We start from the raw sequence: 16,709 nt of genomic DNA, 5'->3' as shown, positions 1-16,709 counted from the left end.
TTCAAAACAAGCCTAATTTTCACAATAGTCAATTTTTTGTTGTTGAATATTTGGCCGAGAACTAGACTTCAATAATGGGGAAGAATAACTAAAATCGGTTCTTTCTCCTCTCCCAAAGTCAACTAGATTCACCAAGAATAACTAACTTTGGTTAATGATTACATGTTCTTAAAGTTATGGATCTTTTGGGAAAAATGGACTATTTGGCAAAAAGAGTGGCAAAAAGAGTGTGAACATAAAAAATACAAATGGGGCGTTCCGAGAATCGAACTCGGGACCTCTCGCACCCAAAGCGAGAATCATACCACTAGACCAAACGCCCTCATTTGATATTTCGTTAATTAGATAAATAATACCTAATAATACAAACTTGAATTGGTCTTGCATTTGGGCCGTTAACAGGCCTTGCTAAGTCATATGTGGTGTGTATTTCTCCATCTGCTATTGATCTCAGTAAAAATTACATAAAGAGAGCCACAAGCTTACTGACTCTCTTGTGTATCGCTCTCTCCGCATTTCCATTAACCCTCCAATTTTCCCGCCTTTGTCTCACTCTCTTCCCGCCTTGCACTCGCCGGGGACTCCATGGTTCAGAAGCAGCAAGCCTCCGCCGGTCCGGGTACCGAGCCTAAGAAGCGTCGCCGTGTCGGATTTTCTCCCGCCGGTGAGTCATTTCTTCTTCTTGTTTGTTTTCCTTTACTCGCGATTACCACTTTCCCAGCTCCGATTTCGTATTTTTCTTTAATCCGTTGATTTTTCTTATGTGCAGATACTGGTGTCGAGGCTAACGAGTGCATCAAAATTTATCTCGGTGCGTATTTGATTTAAATCATTTGAAGTTGATTTTGGGGATATAGTTTCGTACGAAAATTAGGGTTACGTTTCCTGCTTTCGACCTTTTTGGTGAAATTAGTTGGCCTTACTTCAATTTTTCTAGTTTTTGGCTTTTCCGGCGAACTTTATTGCTTTCAAAAGGTAGTTTTCAGTTATTGAACATGTAGAGCAGATCTGTATACTGAGTTTCTGTTGATTTATGTGTTTTATCTTTCTTCCAATTGATATTTGTTCAATGAGTTGTAAAAGTATTTTCTGTGTGAAGTGTCTTAGGTTGCTGTGACATAATTTTGTTTTCTGTTTTGGTAATCGTGATGGGTGATGTTCTAGTTTCAAGCAAAGAGGAAGTTGATTCCTCTGATATTTCCAGCGTGAAGCCAGTTGACTTGAATGATTTCTTTGATGGAGATGGCAAGATTTATGGTTACCAAGGTTTGAAGGTAATGTGGCCTCCTACCATTAGATTATTTTGCTCTTTCTTAAATTTCTGGTTTCGCATTGTTGTGGTTCTGTTCTGACATATTCTTGTCCACAATTTATTGATGTCAGATAAATGTATGGATCAATAGCATCTCATTACATTCATATGCTGATATCACATACCAGAGCACCATTAACGTAAGTGTTGATTGTATTTGCTATTCGTTGGATTGGTTTTATACGGCTTTTAAAGGGACTAATCATCACTATCCTGTTACTTTCTGTTGTGTGTTTGAAGGGAGACAAAGGCATCACGGACCTCAAATCTGCTTTACAGGTACCAATCAACTTGGACACATGCTTCTTTTGCTCTCATTATATTATTCTGATTGTCTGTTTCATTTCACCCACCCAGAACATATTTGCTGAGACCATTGTTGATACCAAGGATGAGTTTCTGCAAACCTTTTCGACACAGAGAGATTTTATCAGGTGCATAACTGCATACCTTCTGGTTGCTTTCATACCATCTCAAATTTGTTCCCAACTTAATTACGATAGATCTCTTTGTAGTCTCTGAATATAATGTTGAACTTTGTCATTGATTGTTGTTCTAGAAATATGGTCTCGAATGGAGAGGTAATGCATGCTGGAGCAACAGATGGAAGCAGCAAGAATGCTGAAGTGGTTCCTTCTGATCCCCAGGTAGTTTTTGCTTAATATGATTCATGTATCCTATAGTCTTAATAAGTTTGAGCAAATTAGTTTGAGATGTTTTCAGCTTCAAATAGAACTTATAAAGGTTGATTATCCTCAGGTTATACGGATGGAAATTGGTTCTCCAAATGCTGGACTCCTCTATAGCCGATTGGTACCCCTTGTTCTTCTTTTTGTCGATGGTAATAACCCACCTACCCTTTAAGTCATCTTGAATATTTTATTTCTCTTGTTAGTAACTTAGTACTAACGAGATGCCGGCTCATTCTTTTGATCAGGCAGCAATCCGATTGATGTCACTGATCCTGACTGGCATTTATATCTCTTAATCCAGAAGAAAGAGGAAAAAGAAGATCCTTTGTATCGAATTGTGGGCTTTACCGCAATTTATAAGTTCTATCGTTATCCTGACAGGCTGCGGATGCGACTCAGCCAGGTATTAAATATATTCCTCAGAGATCTCAATCCTACTTACAATCTTTTTGATCTGACTGTTTTTGCTGATTCGTTGTTTTGATTTCAGATCTTGGTCTTACCATCCTTCCAAGGAAAAGGACTCGGAAGCTATCTTATGGAGGTAGTAAACAACGTGGCCATAACAGAAAACGTTTACGATTTGACAGTTGAGGAGCCATCTGAAAAGTTCCAACACATCCGCACTTGCATAGACATAAACCGCTTGCGCAGTTTCGATCCAATCAAACCAGACATTGATTCAGCTGTTCAGACTCTCACAAAAGGAAAGCTATCAAAGAAAGCTCAGATACCTCGATTCACCCCGCCTCTGAACGCCATTGAGAAAGTCCGCGAATCTCTGAAGATCAACAAGAAACAGTTCCTCAAATGCTGGGAGATTTTGATATACCTTGCTCTTGATCCTATTGACAAGTACATGGAAGATTACACATCAGTCATCACGAACCATGTGAGAACCGACATTCTGGGAAAAGATATAGAAACTCCAAAGAAACAAGTCGTTGATGTTCCAAGCTCTTTCGAGCCAGAAGCATCGTTTGTGGTTTTCAAGTCTGTAAACGGAGAAGAGGCTAATACCAATGTTCAAGTTGATGAAAACAAACCGGATCAAGAGCAGCAGCTGAAGCAACTTGTTGAGGAAAGGATTCGTGAGATCAAGTTGGTTGCTGAGAAAGTCTCCAAGAGTGGTCAAACGCTAAAAGTCTGATTGGAATCAAAACTTTGTGAGTCTTTTATCGGAAGTTTTTTGTTGAATGATCAAACTAGAAATCTCAAACTTTGTTGATCTTCTGTAAGGAGTAAGGACAAATCTGTTTGTAGCGCTATGTTATGGAAGTTGAGTAAACTAATGTAGTTCCGGTTATGATGTTTGTTGTCACATCCAGAACCATAAATTGGAATATTCCGATTGAATTTTAGCAAAAACTTGATATAAACCGACGCTGGTTGAACCAAATATACCGGGCAAACCGAGAAAGATACTAGTCAAGGCAAAAAAACAAACATAAGAAGAACAAATCTCGAAGGGTGGGACTTTTGTGCCGTCTCTATAGGGAGAAGAATTTGTTTTCGTGTTCTATTGATAAACGAATTTGATTTTGACAGAGTGAGGCAGAGAGAGAGAGAGAGAGAGTGAGAGATGGATTTGATAGCGGGAGAGAGCTCGAAGGTGTTGAGGAAACAAGGTTTCAGGTCGCTGAAACTGATGAGTGTGGACATGGAACAAGAACTCGGTAACGAGCTTGAGCCATTCGGGGCTGATTATGGAAGACTCGATAATGGTCTCATCTACTATGTTCGCCGGAACTCCAAACCAAGAATGAGAGCCGCTCTAGCTCTCGCCGTTAAAGTCGGGTATGTCTTCTTCTTCTTTTTTTATTTTGGCCACATTTGGTTTCAATTTGAATTGAATTGAACTTATGAATTGAAATTACTGGAAATTGAGTCGAATGTTGATTTATTTGGTCACTCTTCAGTGTTGATCCAACTTTGATTTGATTAATGATTCTTCTTGTTATCTTTTATGAATAGATTTGTGACATGCATTGATATATTCGATAATACAGAATTGTGCGCTATAAATGATGCTGACACACCTTTTGGTTTATTGGCAGTTCAGTTTTGGAAGAGGAGGATCAGCGTGGAGTTGCTCATATAGTAGAGCATCTTGCATTTAGTGCTACAACGAGATATACAAATCATGATATTGTCAAGTTCTTAGAGAGCATTGGAGCAGAGTTTGGGCCCTGTCAAAACGCAATGACTACAGCGGATGAGACTATTTATGAATTGTTTGTCCCTGTTGATAAGCCTGAATTGTTATCTCAGGCTATTTCCATTTTAGCAGAGTTTAGCTCCGAGGTAATGTCTCTGTGACTCTGTCTCCTCCTTTTTGTTACTTTATTTTTTTCTTTCCATAAGAAATTAGTTACACGGTGTTTTTAGATTCGAGTCTCAAAGGAAGATTTAGAGAAAGAAAGAGGGGCTGTTATGGAAGAATACCGAGGGAATCGGAATGCTACTGGAAGGATGCAAGATTCACATTGGCAGCTGATGATGGAAGGTTCAAAGGTATGTGAGGTCTTTTGTTAATCAGTTGTCTAGTTTAAGAGAGAGGCCAATGTTTTCTTAAAAAAGACTTTCATTTAACTGCAGTATGCTGAACGTTTACCCATTGGGTTGGAGAAAGTGATTCGATCTGTTCCTGCTGCAACTGTGAAGCAATTTTACCAGAAGTGGTATCATTTATGCAATATGGCAGTTGTGGCTGTTGGAGATTTTCCAGATACAAAGGTACTACTATTTTAGTTTATGACTATGATTATGTTGTACTGTTAGAGTTTGTTGATAATCCTTGTTTCTAGACTGTAGTTGATTTGATAAAGACACATTTTGAGGATAAAAGATCAAGTAGCGAGCCTCCACAGATACCAGTGTTTCCTGTTCCTTCTCATGAAGAGACGCGGTTTTCTTGCTTTGTTGAGTCAGAGGCAGCTGGGGTAAGTCAAATTTAACTCTCCAAACGTCTTCCTGTATTATCCCGATGTCAACTCCTAAGCTTCTTTTGTGTTTTTTTTTCTTGTAGTCTGCAGTAATGATCAGCTATAAGATGCCTGTAAGTGATCTGAAGACAGTGAAAGATTATAGGGATATGCTTGCAGAATCAATGTTTCTACATGCTCTAAACCAGAGACTCTTCAAAATATCTCGTAGGAAGGACCCTCCATTTTTTGCGTGTTCTGTTGCTGCTGATGTCCTGGTGAGCCCTTTGAAGGCCTATATAATGAGTTCGTCTTGTAAAGAGAAAGGAACTCTTGCATCCCTAGAGTCTATGCTTCTCGAGGTCTCTTCTCCTTTCCCTCTTGTCCAAGTCTTTGTCACTCCCTTGTCCCGCCCCTTCATTGGTTCTCGTGTTTTAGGTTGCTAGGGTACGCCTTCATGGGTTCTCAGAGCGTGAAATATCTGTTGTTCGGGCTCTCATGATGTCCGAGATTGAATCTGCTTATCTGGAACGCGATCAGGTCCAATCAACTAGCTTGCGGGATGAATATATACAGGTAAAATATGTGATGAACTTTAATATCCAGCTTTTTGTCTTCCCCCTCTACCAAAATCTTGTTTATATATGTGTTTCATCTTGCAGCATTTCCTTCACAAGGAACCTGTTATTGGGATTGAATACGAAGCACAACTTCAGAAGACTCTTCTACCCCGTGAGAACATGCATACGCTTCTTATAATGTAGTCGAGTTCCATTTTCACTATTAAACTCGTATAAATTATATTGGGTTCTCTCTGATGCAGAAATATCGGCGTCAGATGTGTCCAGATACTCTGAAAAGTTAAGAACATCATGCGGCTGTGTGATAAAATCAATGGAACCTAAATCTGCTGCTACTATTGATCATATGAGAAATGTTGTCTCAAAGGTTAATAGTCTGGAAGAAGAAAAGATGATTGCTCCATGGGATGAGGAAAACATTCCAGAAGAAATTGTCAGTGAGAAGCCAACTCCAGGGTAAGCCCCGAACTGTAACTATAGGTTCACTGACAAGCAAAGGCCAAGGTCACCCACTCTTAATAGCCTCATTACTTTTAGATATTGGTTCTATTGACTTTAGGTTTCAGAGATTGTCTGGGGCTCTGGGCCGAGTATAGATCTTCAAAAGTAAATACCTTTGTTTTATTATCTATTTCTTATAGAAACTGACTAGTTAGGAAGTCTTTTAGTGAACTAAAATGGCTCTTTTTAAAAACTAAAAGTAGGCAGAGCTCAACTGACGTGCGTATGTTTTTACATTTCTTATTTCTCATCTGTTACTAATGTTCAATGAAGGGATATTACGCACCAGCTTGAATATCCAGAAGTTGGAGTTACAGAATTGACATTATCAAATGGAATGCAAGTTTGCTACAAGTCCACAGACTTCTTGGACGATCAGGTGCAATATTAACTGAGAGCTACAATAATTTGATATGCTTGTGTATAAGCTTCTATATAGGGCAATGGATTAAAGCTCGTCACTTCATGATTGTCCTTTTTCTCTGACAGGTTCTTTTTACCGGGTTCTCATATGGAGGACTATCTGAACTCCCCGAGAGTGATTACATTTCATGTTCAATGGGATCAACAATTGCTGGTGAAATTGGTATGTTTGGTTATAAGCCATCAGTACTTATGGATATGCTTGCTGGTAAGAGAGTCGAAGTTAGTGCAAGACTTGGACCTTATATGAGAACGTTTTCTTGTGATTGTTCACCCACAGACCTTGAAACTGCTTTGCAGGTTCGCCTTCTTCCTACTGCAATTACACGTTCATTTCCTAAGTTCTTCTAGGTTGATCTCGGGCTTTTTCTGACATATATAGCTGAAACCTAGCAGTAGACTTCATTAATCATAACCTCTCTGGTTTGTTCTTCAGTACATTTCATTAACCATAGTGTATTTGGCTGAAACCAAGCAGTAGACTTCATTAACGTATTTGCTAACATCTTAATGATGGAGATTGAATGTATTGACAAACATTCCGTGTGCATCCATAAACTGTTTTGCATTTTTTCTCCTTTTCATCTAATAATGTTTTGACTCTCTTTAGATGGAACTTTCATTATCCTGTCCTTATAACTGAACCTTATTATACGTTCTTTCCAGCTTGTATATCAACTTTTCACTACAAACGTGATGCCACAAGAAGAAGAGGTTGGAATAGTGATGCAAATGGCTGAAGAATCAGTCCGTGCTCGAGAAAGAGACCCTTATACTGTCTTTGCTAACAGAGTGAAAGAACTGAATTATGGAAATTCATATTTCTTTAGGGTAATGATATCTATCTTCAAAATGACTAATTATTTCTTGGTGAACGCCCAGCTGATTCTAACCCCTAGTCTCTGATGTGTAGCCTATTCGGATTAGTGAACTCAGAAAAGTTGACCCGTTGAAGGCATGCGAATACTTCAACAGTTGCTTTAGGGATCCATCAACTTTCACAGTTGTGATTGTAGGGAACCTTGATCCTACTATCGCGCTTCCTCTAATTCTTCAGTATCTGGTAAGTTAGATCACATCACTGGTGATACAAAAAAGTAAGCTCGGAATAATTGACTACATTCTTGCGTTCGCTTTATGCAGGGCGGAATACCTAAGCCTCCTCAACCAGTTCTCAACTTCAACCGTGATGACCTCAAGGGCTTACCATTCACTTTCCCTACAAAGATAACAAAGTAAGCTGTATACTGATCTTGTCATTATCTAAGTTCAACAACATAGTTGATTTTCGTTTGGCTTCAGTATCATCACTGTATAAATTTATATGGTTTTCCAAACTATTGAGTAAAAGTTTGGCAAACTGTTGCAGTTAAATCAAAATCCAAATGTAAAAGTTAAATTCTGAAAATATTGGCCCTGGTTAGAAGTTTCAGAATTCTGATAGAAATGTTCGTACAGCGACCAATCAGAGACTGTGATACTGTGTACTTCCCTTGATTATTACATAATGACTCTAAATGCGCAATATTGCAGAGAATTTGTACGAAGTCCAATGGTGGAAGCCCAGTGTTCAGTCCAGTTATGCTTTCCTGTCCAGTTAACAAATGGAACAATGGTAAGTGACTCTGCTTCATCATCTGAACCATAACTTACAGACTAATGATATTTTCTTCTTTTCATTACTACGAAGATGTCTAAATGAATTTGCTTCATACCATTAAACTTATGATAGATCGAAGAAATCCACTGTATCGGCTTTTTAGGCAAACTCCTAGAGACCAAGATAATCCAGTTTCTCAGGTTCGAGCACGGGCAGGTATATTCTGCTCTTTGTGTCAGTTTCTATGATGATCATACCAAACCTTTAATGACCTTACTTTCCTATTAAACAGATTTATTCTGCTGAAGTCTCTGTGTTTCTTGGCGGGAATAAACCTTCTAGAACTGCGGATTTACGTGGTGACATCAGTGTTAATTTTTCATGTGATCCAGAAATCTCCTCTAAACTGGTATGTCCATCTTCTAACACTATCTGACGGGTTTCTCTATATCTTTGGCTGCCTGTTGGTCACCAAAGCCACCTCTGTGTCCTTCAGGTTGATTTAGCTTTAGAAGAAATTGTACGGCTTCAAAAGGAAGGCCCTTCACAGGAAGACATTTCAGCTATCCTTGAAATCGAACAAAGAGCTCATGAAAATGGCATGCAGGTATTTTTTATTGCCATAATCATCACAAATCCATCACAGCCAAAAAACCATAATTTGCTGCAGAAACAAAACTGATTTAATTTTGTTCTTGTCAGGAAAACTATTACTGGTTAGACAGGATTATACGTGGATATCAATCAAGGGTTTACGCTGGCGATTTGGGCGCCTCTTGCAAGGTCAGTTTAGAAAACATTTTTTGTCAATACTTTGATCATTTTTTATAAACACAGTCTTACGAAAAGGGAAGAAACTTCTCTGTGGTTTTTAGATTTTAGAAGAAGGGCGTTTGCGAATGAGAGAGTCACTTGCACCACAAACAGCACAAGCTGCATTACAGCGAATCCTTCCTCACCCGTGCAAGAAACAGTACACTGCTGTTATTCTCATGCCGCAGAGATCTCGTTTTGGATTTCTTTCATCTATCTTTAGTTCACGATCCGAGGGCCCTTATATCCGTGATACCAAGGTCAGTGTTCATCTGTTCTTTGTCTTGTCTCCGTAAATGTAACATTGCAATCACTAAGATATGAATTTGGATCTTTGGTTACTAGATTTTGGCTGGCATTGCGGGATTGGGTGTTGTTGTTTTTGGCATCTGGAGATACTCTCGCAAGTAGAAGTATGAACTCTCTTTCTTTCAATTTTCTGATTATTTAACCCCAAGATTTCAGAGTTTTTAAATGTATCTGTGAACCTCAGCGTTTATTATGTAAGTTCCCATTATTTTTCATGAATATAGAAACACAAACTTATTTGTTTGCTACATTGTTTGTGCCATGACTATCATAGTTTTCAACTTTTGGTCTATACATTGAGACAGGAATAAGCTAAATCCTTCTCTTCAGCTAGCTCTCGTGCAGAGTCATCCATTTTCTCCCTCGAAAACTCGTCTATACTGAGTCCTTGTACGATCTTCCAACTCCCTTTCTCACAGATAACCGGAAACGAGTAAACCAAACCAGGTGGTATACCATATGAGCCGTCAGAACAAACACCCATAGAAACCCAAGTTCCTTTAGGGGTTCCAAGAAACCAATCACGGATATGGTCACAAGCTGCACCAGCAGCGGAAAAAGCACTCGACTGTTTCCGTGCTCTTAAAACAGCTGCACCGCGTTGCTGAACTTCCACGATAAACTCGTTCTTCAGCCAGTTGTGATCTGTGACTAGTTCTTTTAACGGTCTGTCTCCAGTTTTTGTAGAGACTGTTGCGTGATTGGTGTCGGGATATTGAGTTGAAGAATGGTTACCCCAAACGATCACGTTCTTTACACTGCTCACGGGAACACTTAGCTTATCTGCAAGCTGAGCTAGAGCTCGATTATGGTCGAGTCGTGTCAGGCAAGTGATATTTTCTTCCGGGATTGATGGCGCAAACTCTTTTAAGATCAGAGCATTAGTGTTTGCAGGGTTTGCGACAACAAGAACCTTGCAATCATCTGATGCATAACGCTCTAAAGCCGAAGCTTGAGCTTTATATATCACAACATTTTTCGACATCACATCTTTTCTTTCCATGCCTGCTATCCTTGGGAATCCGCCGATCATTATCACGATATTCACATCTTTACATGCTTCAACAACATTTGTTGTCGCGATAACGCCTTTGAGAAGAGGGAAAGCTGAATCTTGAAGCTCCATTTTCACAGCTTCTAGTGAACTTGAAGCTGGCTCTATATCAAGTAAATGCAGAATCATGGGTTGATCTGGACCTAGCATAATACCTCTTGCAATCATTGGAGCAATTGCATATCCTATGTTTCCTGTTCAATAGAAAGTTCTCAATTAAATTAAGAACAAACGACCATAAAGGTAGGGAGTAGTAGATAAAAGACTCCAATAAAAAAACACTGAACCAAACCAAATAAATTGATAGAATTATAAATCAAAACATAAACCGGATCGTTTTTTGTTTGAGTTCTTACCTGCTGCACCGGTAATCAAAACCCTTATAGGATCTTTCTCAATGTTTAACAAATTACACATGTATATTATCATTTTCCATGACAAACCAACACAAAACAGTAGAACCAAAACTTTCTGAATCACAAAAGTATAATTAATTTCTTCTCCAACGAACTCCATTGTTTTCCAAGTAAAAAAGATAATAAAGCAACGAATGAATGTCATGCATTCCAAAGTTCAATTTATAAAACCAAAAAAAATAATCAAGAAGACATAAGGAATCTATGAAAAGCTTCTAAGAGGACATAACCTGATACTTAACAAAACTTCGTCTTACAAAAAATCTAAGTCATGCAACAAAAACAAGGAATCTATAAAAAGAAATGTAGCCAAATAAAGATCCTCAAACTTTTATTTTTGTTGGTTAACATGGGTGATTAATTAATCGAACCAATCAGTTTAAATTCGAGTAAAACATTTACTTCATATGTATTTGGGCCGTAAATGGGCTACTAAAATAAGAAAGCGTAAGAGGGAAATGCCAAGCATAATAGCACAAAAAATAGGCCCATTAAAGCCCAATCATTTATTTATTTTAGGGTTAACTCAAAGTGCCGCATATATATGCTTAGTTCTCTTCCTTCGTCCCCTTTCTGTCTCTCGGCGTTCTTCAATCGAAAGGTACTACTCTCTCTCTCTCTTTCTCAATCTAGCTCAATTCTGTGTCCTTGACCTAGCTTTGAACAGATCTGTTTGATTTCCGGTGAAAAGAATCGATTTTGAAGTGGTTTTTTGTAATGGGTAATCGCAGGTAAAGAGTTTGAAGAAGTAAGTCACAGAGAAAGAGAAGATGTCTGAGAAAAAGGGAAGGAAAGAGGAAGTGATTACCAGAGAGTACACCATTAACCTCCACAGACGCCTTCACAAATGGTAAGATTTCACTCTTTGTGTTCATGTTTTGAGCTGCTTGTTGGTTAATATCATAGGGTTGTAATGAAATTAAGTTAGCTAATCTTTTTCTAAATGTAATCAGACGTTTAGTCCAGAGAATCTGATCTTTTGAAATTCATGGTGTTATTGAATTCATGGGGAAATGGTATCTATTGTTTTGAAAAATCGTATCAAGTGTGTTTTGTTACTTAAAGTAAAAATTTGTACTGATTGTTTTTTGGATTTACTATCGAAATTAGTCTTGAAATGAAAGGGTATAGTTCATTTGATATATCTTGTAAAAGAGAATTAAGATTAGAGTTTGGTTTGTGGAATGTGGTTTTTTGGTGGGTTTGGTTTTATGTGATTAAGTATCTCTACTTATGTATTATTGGTTTGTAACAGCACCTTTAAGAAGAAGGCACCGAAAGCCATCAAGGAAATCAGGAAGTTCGCAGAGAAAGCTATGGGGACTAAGGACGTTAGGGTAGACGTGAAATTGAACAAGCAAATCTGGAGCAAGGGAATCAGAGGTCCACCAAGGAGGATCAGGGTTCGTGTTGCACGTAAGAGAAACGACGATGAAGATGCGAAGGAAGAGTTCTTCTCCCTTGTCACTGTTGCTGAAATCCCTGCAGAAGGACTCAGTGGTCTTGGCACAAAGGTCATCGAAGAGGAGGATTAAGAGAATCAGTAGAACAAGTTTTGTTTGGTTTTTTACTTTTGTTGCTGTGTTTCAATTAAAAGTCTTGACCTTTCACTTTCTTCATTGTAGTGCATCTTGAATTTACTTATGCAGTTTATTGAAGAGACCCATTTTCTTCTTCATGATTGACTCTTGTTTTGCTTTGGAATTTTCTTTATGCTTGTTAATTGTCGAATCTCACATTTACACAAAGTAGATCGTAGGAATGATCTGTGTATAAAATTATGCTAGATGTCGTCCAAATTATTTTTTATTTTTTACTTTTTTTTGACAAAAAAAATAAATCAACTAGGTTTAACTTTGAATCAAGAGCTGTTGATAAGATGTCTTGCGCTGAGAAGTACAGCTGTGTTCACCTTCGCTACTTTCATGCTCGGATCTGTGTAATCGTAGCTTCTTAAACAGGCATGAGACTATTTGACTGAGCTTCCGAACTAGTAGTTTACAAGGCCATAAGGCAGAGACATACAGATTGTAGTTTACCACATAAAAGCCAGACGATAGATTGTTCGAAAACAAGTTCCCACATTCGAAGAAGAAATACAAAAAACCATACTCTTAGATCATTTTCAAGTTTCTATTGTGAAGCATATCTCATAAAACTCAAATTCCATGATACCGTTCTGGTCTGCTTAAGATTGATGAAGATTTCAAGCAACGAGCATGTTTGAAGATATAACTCAAGAAATCCCTCTCTTCAGGTGTTCCTATGTAACCTGCAAACTCAAAAGTTTCAAGACTCTCCAACAAACATTTCGGGACGGAGCTCTTATTATTTTTCCAGCGAACCGGTTCATAATCCCCCAAACTTGACGGATACTAAGATTAAAAAGAAAAAGTAAAGGTTAGAATACTACACTATAGTGTGAATTTAGACTACAAAATAGTCGACGAAGAAACTTACATCATCAACGAGGAGATTGAGGACTCGCAGGTTAGGTGAGTCTTTGAGAAACTGGATAAGTAACTTGGACCAATCACCATTGCATATACATAGCTTCAAATTTTCAAGCCGATTGAAGACTATTCCATCACGATACACAGTCTGCACACATGACAACACAATAAAAAAGGATTCAAGCTCAAGAAATCCGATTTTGTGTCTTTAAGTAAAAAATATGAGGTAGGAAACATGACATGAAAGCAGATGACCTCTGTATAAGTGTTGAATATTACGCGTATAGAAAGGCGTTTGAAAAATGTAACTGATTCGAGAAGCTTCTCGGGATACTGCAGAACAACAATATCTGCCTCTTCCAGCTCTGGCATTTGCTCAATCAAATAGGACATACTTTCTCTATAATCCACAACTTTGAAATACTTCAAAGAAGGAGTAACTATCACATACCCATCAGAAGAACAATTACCAGGTATCTCTAAGGATAAACGCTGCAAGGATGGGACAATAACAACTAACGCTCTCAAATTGTCATAGTCTTCTCGTACAATACTCAGATCTTCCAGAACAGGGCAGTAGGATAGAAGCAGGCGAAGAGAATCTTCATCTGAGTATCTCAAACGTTCAAGTTGCAAAGTTTTCAAGGAAGGGAGGAATACCGTTCGAGGAACATCCAAAAGAACCTTCTTACCGTAAAGTTTCAAAGTCACGAGCGATTTGCAGGTATACAAACTACTGGGCAATGATACAGCAGCTGTCGTATCATGTAAACTGATGCTTAGCTCACGCACACAGCGAGAAACTGCAATTCTAACCCACGATTTCAAATCCTTAGGTTGAAGTGATCCAAAAAAAGAGCAAAAACGCAGGCTTTCTATGATTGGAGCTTTGTGTAATGGCAGATTCTTGGCAATAAAATCCCTCAGGCATGCAGACTCTGAACCATCACTAAAGTAGAACTCGAGTTTGGACAACCACATCCAAAGAAACTCCCATTGTTTCGACAAACACTAGTTGATACTGCTTCTTTTGTTGGAAGAAACGATAATATCTTCACCAGTAATTCATCAGACAAGTCACTGATTTTAGCCATATCACTCGAAGACTCAAGACAAATTTGGGGTTTTCCGACCCTGGAAAAAAAGAATCACATGAAACAAAACCTAAGACTAAATGATTTGTCTGAATCCAACTCAACAAATTACAAAACAAGTGAAGATAATGAAGTAAGGAACAGAATAACAAACCTAGAAATTTCAGGTGATGAGTTTTTCGTGTGGAATCTCGACTTCTGCTCGGGAACCAGTCACCAGTCACCACCACTCATCAGACCGTTTGGCTTCCACTTATAGGCCCATCAAATGGTTTAATAAACATAAATATCTGAGGGGCCTGCTACTGGGCCAGTCGTCATGTCAAACTCTTTTTGAGTGCATGTGTATATTTTAAGGTCCTTATTGTAGTTGAGATTTTTTTGTAAAATCCATACACAGCAAACTTCTGAATTAGTGTACTTTTGTAAACTCCAAATACAAATTAAGATTAGGTTCAGTTTTGGAATGTATTTTCAGGTGGGTTTGGTTCAATGAGATTAAGAACCTACTTATGGAAAAAAAAAAGAACCTACTTATGCATAATGAACTTGTAAATTGTAATGGCACCTTTAAGAAGAATGCACCAAATGCCTTTTAAGGAGCTAAGATCAGGAAGTTTGCAGGGAAGGCTATGGGGACTAAAAACCCTATTTTATTGAAGAGACCATTTTCTTCTTAATGATTGAATCTTGGGATGATCAAGCTGAATCTGAGTATTAAATGATACAAGATGTCGTCTATTATATGGAGGAGACGAATGATCTAAAACATGCAAGTTCAGTTCTTAAACAAGTACCACATTCAAATAAAAACCCAAGTGTTCTTGGATAACAAAACAAATACGACGACTCATAGATCATTTTCAAGTTTCAGTTGTGGAGAACATAACATCATCTGTGCAGGATTGATGTAGATTTCAGACATCGAGCATGTTTGAAGATAAGACTCAAGAAATCCCTATCTTCTTGCTCCTCGCTGTAGTACCATTTAACCCTGAAAGTTTCTAGACTATTCAAGAAACATTTAGGAACGGATCCCTGATTTTTGCTCCAGCTAACCGGTAGATACTCCCCAATTTTTTCTTTATACTGAAATTAAATTAAAAAAAATGAAAAAACAGAGTTGAGATCACACCATATATCAGATCTTGCAAAAAAAAACTTACAAATGACTTGGAGTTGCTGATTTCGAGGACTCGGAGTTTAGGTGAATCATTGAGCAACCGGAAAAGTAACTTGGACCAATTAGCGTCGTTTATATATGGCGTCAGTTCTTCAAGATGATTGAAGACAATACCAGAATCATACCCGGGCTATACACGTGAAAATGCAACAAATTTAGTGTTATAAGTAAATATAATGCAAATTTGAAAACTGGATAGTTTATAGATGCAAAAAGATTACCTCTTCCTTGCTGTTGAAGTCTACTTGTAATGAAAGACATTTGATAGATTTGAAATATACGAAAAGCTTCTCGGGATTTCGCTCAATACTGATATCTGCCTCTTCAAGCTCTGGAATTTTCTCAATCTTATAGGAGGAAATTTCACTTCTGTAATCAAAAGCTTTGAAATACTTCAAAGAAGGTGTAACTATTACATAATCGTCAGAAGAACATCCAGTATATGAAGTTAAAGATAAACGCCGCAAGGACGGGACATCAACAACTAACCCTCTCAAATTGTCATTATCGTGTCGTTCTATACTTAGATATTCCAGAACAGGGCAAAAGGATAGGAGCATTCGAAGAGAATCTTCGTTTAAGTATCTCACACGTTTAAGTTCCAAAGTTCTCAAGGAAGGCAGGAGACAAACTGTTGGAGGAACATCCACACGAATGTTAAAGCCTTTCAAAGTCACGAGCGATTTGCAGGTATACAAACTAGACGACGATAATGCATAATTATTCCTATAATATGCAAGGATACTTAGCTCACGCACACTACGAGAAACTGCAACTTCAACCCACGATTTCAAATCCTCAGGTTGAAGTGTTCCACAACGAAATCCGAGGCTCAAACTTTCTATGATGGGAGCTCTGTGTAATGGCAAATTCTTGGCAATAAAATCCCGATATGTCTGGAATGCAGACACGGAATTGAAACCATCAGTAATGTCATCGTAATCATCGTACTTAAGTTTAGGCAACCACATCCAAAGAAACCGCCATTGTTTTGACAAAACGCTAGTTGATATAGCAACTTTTGTTGGAAGAAACGCTAGTATCTTCACCAGCAAGTCATCAGGCAGCCCGCTGATTTCAGCCATAGCTTTCAAAAAGAGCAACAAAGACAAACCCCTAAATAACCCTAGCAAATCCTAAAACGCAAGTAACTATCAATATCTCTAGTGGGCCGGGCCTAAGTCAGACTTCAAATAGTTCAACCCATTATTGAAATTAACGACCCGTTTATATTAGGCCGAGCCGAATCAGGGTTTTAGTCTTTAGAGATTTGAAGCTAAGATAGAGAGAGAGAAGAAGACGCTTAATTCCTAAAACACTTACTCTGGAGAAAGTAATTAATTTGCTACAATGG

The 16,709-nt window shown here is 38.2% G+C and overlaps 6 protein-coding genes and 1 non-coding gene across 10 annotated transcripts; 3 read left to right on the top strand and 4 right to left on the bottom strand.

The window, feature by feature from the left end:
• Nucleotides 1–250: 250 nt before the first annotated feature.
• Nucleotides 251–322, bottom strand: AT5G56745. The gene has a single exon. It is a non-coding gene; the product is annotated as a tRNA-Pro (tRNA).
• Nucleotides 323–423: 101 nt separating this feature from the next.
• On the top strand, nucleotides 424–3,396 carry HAG2 (histone acetyltransferase of the GNAT family 2). Of its 2 annotated transcripts, NM_125057.4 has the most exons (10): nucleotides 424–664; nucleotides 770–811; nucleotides 1,165–1,274; nucleotides 1,384–1,452; nucleotides 1,553–1,591; nucleotides 1,670–1,746; nucleotides 1,872–1,959; nucleotides 2,072–2,153; nucleotides 2,250–2,407; nucleotides 2,495–3,396. In NM_125057.4, the coding sequence occupies exons 1-10, from the start codon at nucleotides 586–588 to the stop codon at nucleotides 3,152–3,154; spliced, it is 1,404 nt and encodes a 467-aa protein (NP_200485.1). In that variant the 5' UTR covers nucleotides 424–585; the 3' UTR covers nucleotides 3,155–3,396. The 2 variants fall into 2 exon arrangements, with proteins under 2 accessions (NP_200485.1, NP_001331990.1); NM_001345215.1 differs by lacking the exon at nucleotides 424–664 and having other exon boundaries at nucleotides 811–1,274; nucleotides 2,495–3,367.
• Nucleotides 3,397–3,563: 167 nt separating this feature from the next.
• Nucleotides 3,564–9,257, top strand: AT5G56730 (Insulinase (Peptidase family M16) protein; the record flags this gene model as incomplete). The annotated part of the gene is made up of 21 exons (NM_001345214.1): nucleotides 3,564–3,801; nucleotides 4,062–4,308; nucleotides 4,393–4,518; nucleotides 4,603–4,740; nucleotides 4,812–4,946; nucleotides 5,033–5,290; nucleotides 5,367–5,504; nucleotides 5,591–5,660; nucleotides 5,752–5,965; nucleotides 6,284–6,389; nucleotides 6,500–6,733; nucleotides 7,100–7,264; nucleotides 7,347–7,496; nucleotides 7,577–7,668; nucleotides 7,967–8,048; nucleotides 8,166–8,249; nucleotides 8,326–8,442; nucleotides 8,530–8,640; nucleotides 8,736–8,816; nucleotides 8,909–9,106; nucleotides 9,192–9,257. Exons 1-21 carry the CDS (start codon nucleotides 3,587–3,589, stop codon nucleotides 9,255–9,257), a joined length of 3,027 nt encoding a protein of 1,008 aa, NP_001318814.1. The 5' UTR covers nucleotides 3,564–3,586.
• A 98-nt stretch (nucleotides 9,258–9,355) lies between these two features.
• On the bottom strand, nucleotides 9,356–10,744 carry c-NAD-MDH3 (Lactate/malate dehydrogenase family protein). Its single transcript, NM_125055.2, has 2 exons — nucleotides 10,566–10,744; nucleotides 9,356–10,403 (listed from the first exon to the last, which is right to left on the bottom strand). The coding sequence occupies exons 1-2, from the start codon at nucleotides 10,723–10,725 to the stop codon at nucleotides 9,445–9,447; spliced, it is 1,119 nt and encodes a 372-aa protein (NP_200483.2). The 5' UTR covers nucleotides 10,726–10,744; the 3' UTR covers nucleotides 9,356–9,444.
• A 425-nt stretch (nucleotides 10,745–11,169) lies between these two features.
• AT5G56710 (Ribosomal protein L31e family protein) lies at nucleotides 11,170–12,456 on the top strand. Of its 2 annotated transcripts, NM_001085289.1 has the most exons (4): nucleotides 11,193–11,226; nucleotides 11,357–11,475; nucleotides 11,881–11,968; nucleotides 12,071–12,327. In NM_001085289.1, the coding sequence occupies exons 2-4, from the start codon at nucleotides 11,396–11,398 to the stop codon at nucleotides 12,158–12,160; spliced, it is 258 nt and encodes an 85-aa protein (NP_001078758.1). In that variant the 5' UTR covers nucleotides 11,193–11,226; nucleotides 11,357–11,395; the 3' UTR covers nucleotides 12,161–12,327. The 2 variants fall into 2 exon arrangements, with proteins under 2 accessions (NP_200482.1, NP_001078758.1); NM_125054.3 differs by having other exon boundaries at nucleotides 11,170–11,226; nucleotides 11,881–12,456.
• A 119-nt stretch (nucleotides 12,457–12,575) lies between these two features.
• On the bottom strand, nucleotides 12,576–14,413 carry AT5G56700 (FBD / Leucine Rich Repeat domains containing protein). 2 transcript variants are annotated; one of them, NM_001345213.1, is made up of 4 exons: nucleotides 14,327–14,413; nucleotides 13,334–14,212; nucleotides 13,086–13,226; nucleotides 12,576–13,000 (listed from the first exon to the last, which is right to left on the bottom strand). In NM_001345213.1, the coding sequence occupies exons 2-4, from the start codon at nucleotides 14,057–14,059 to the stop codon at nucleotides 12,785–12,787; spliced, it is 1,083 nt and encodes a 360-aa protein (NP_001332164.1). In that variant the 5' UTR covers nucleotides 14,060–14,212; nucleotides 14,327–14,413; the 3' UTR covers nucleotides 12,576–12,784. The 2 variants fall into 2 exon arrangements, with proteins under 2 accessions (NP_001332164.1, NP_001318813.1); NM_001345212.1 differs by having other exon boundaries at nucleotides 13,086–14,212.
• A 650-nt stretch (nucleotides 14,414–15,063) lies between these two features.
• AT5G56690 (FBD, F-box and Leucine Rich Repeat domains containing protein) lies at nucleotides 15,064–16,440 on the bottom strand (the record flags this gene model as incomplete). The annotated part of the gene is made up of 3 exons (NM_125052.1): nucleotides 15,064–15,261; nucleotides 15,339–15,485; nucleotides 15,577–16,440. The coding sequence occupies 3 exons, from the start codon at nucleotides 16,438–16,440 to the stop codon at nucleotides 15,064–15,066; spliced, it is 1,209 nt and encodes a 402-aa protein (NP_200480.1).
• Between the last annotated feature and the right edge of the window lie 269 nt (nucleotides 16,441–16,709).

The sequence above is a fragment of the Arabidopsis thaliana genome, chromosome 5 (assembly GCF_000001735.4).
Source record: "Arabidopsis thaliana chromosome 5, partial sequence".
Lineage (NCBI taxonomy): Eukaryota > Viridiplantae > Streptophyta > Magnoliopsida > Brassicales > Brassicaceae > Arabidopsis > Arabidopsis thaliana.
The sequence above is the reverse complement of the archived record's forward strand: the minus strand, read 5'-3'. Positions and strand labels throughout refer to the sequence as shown.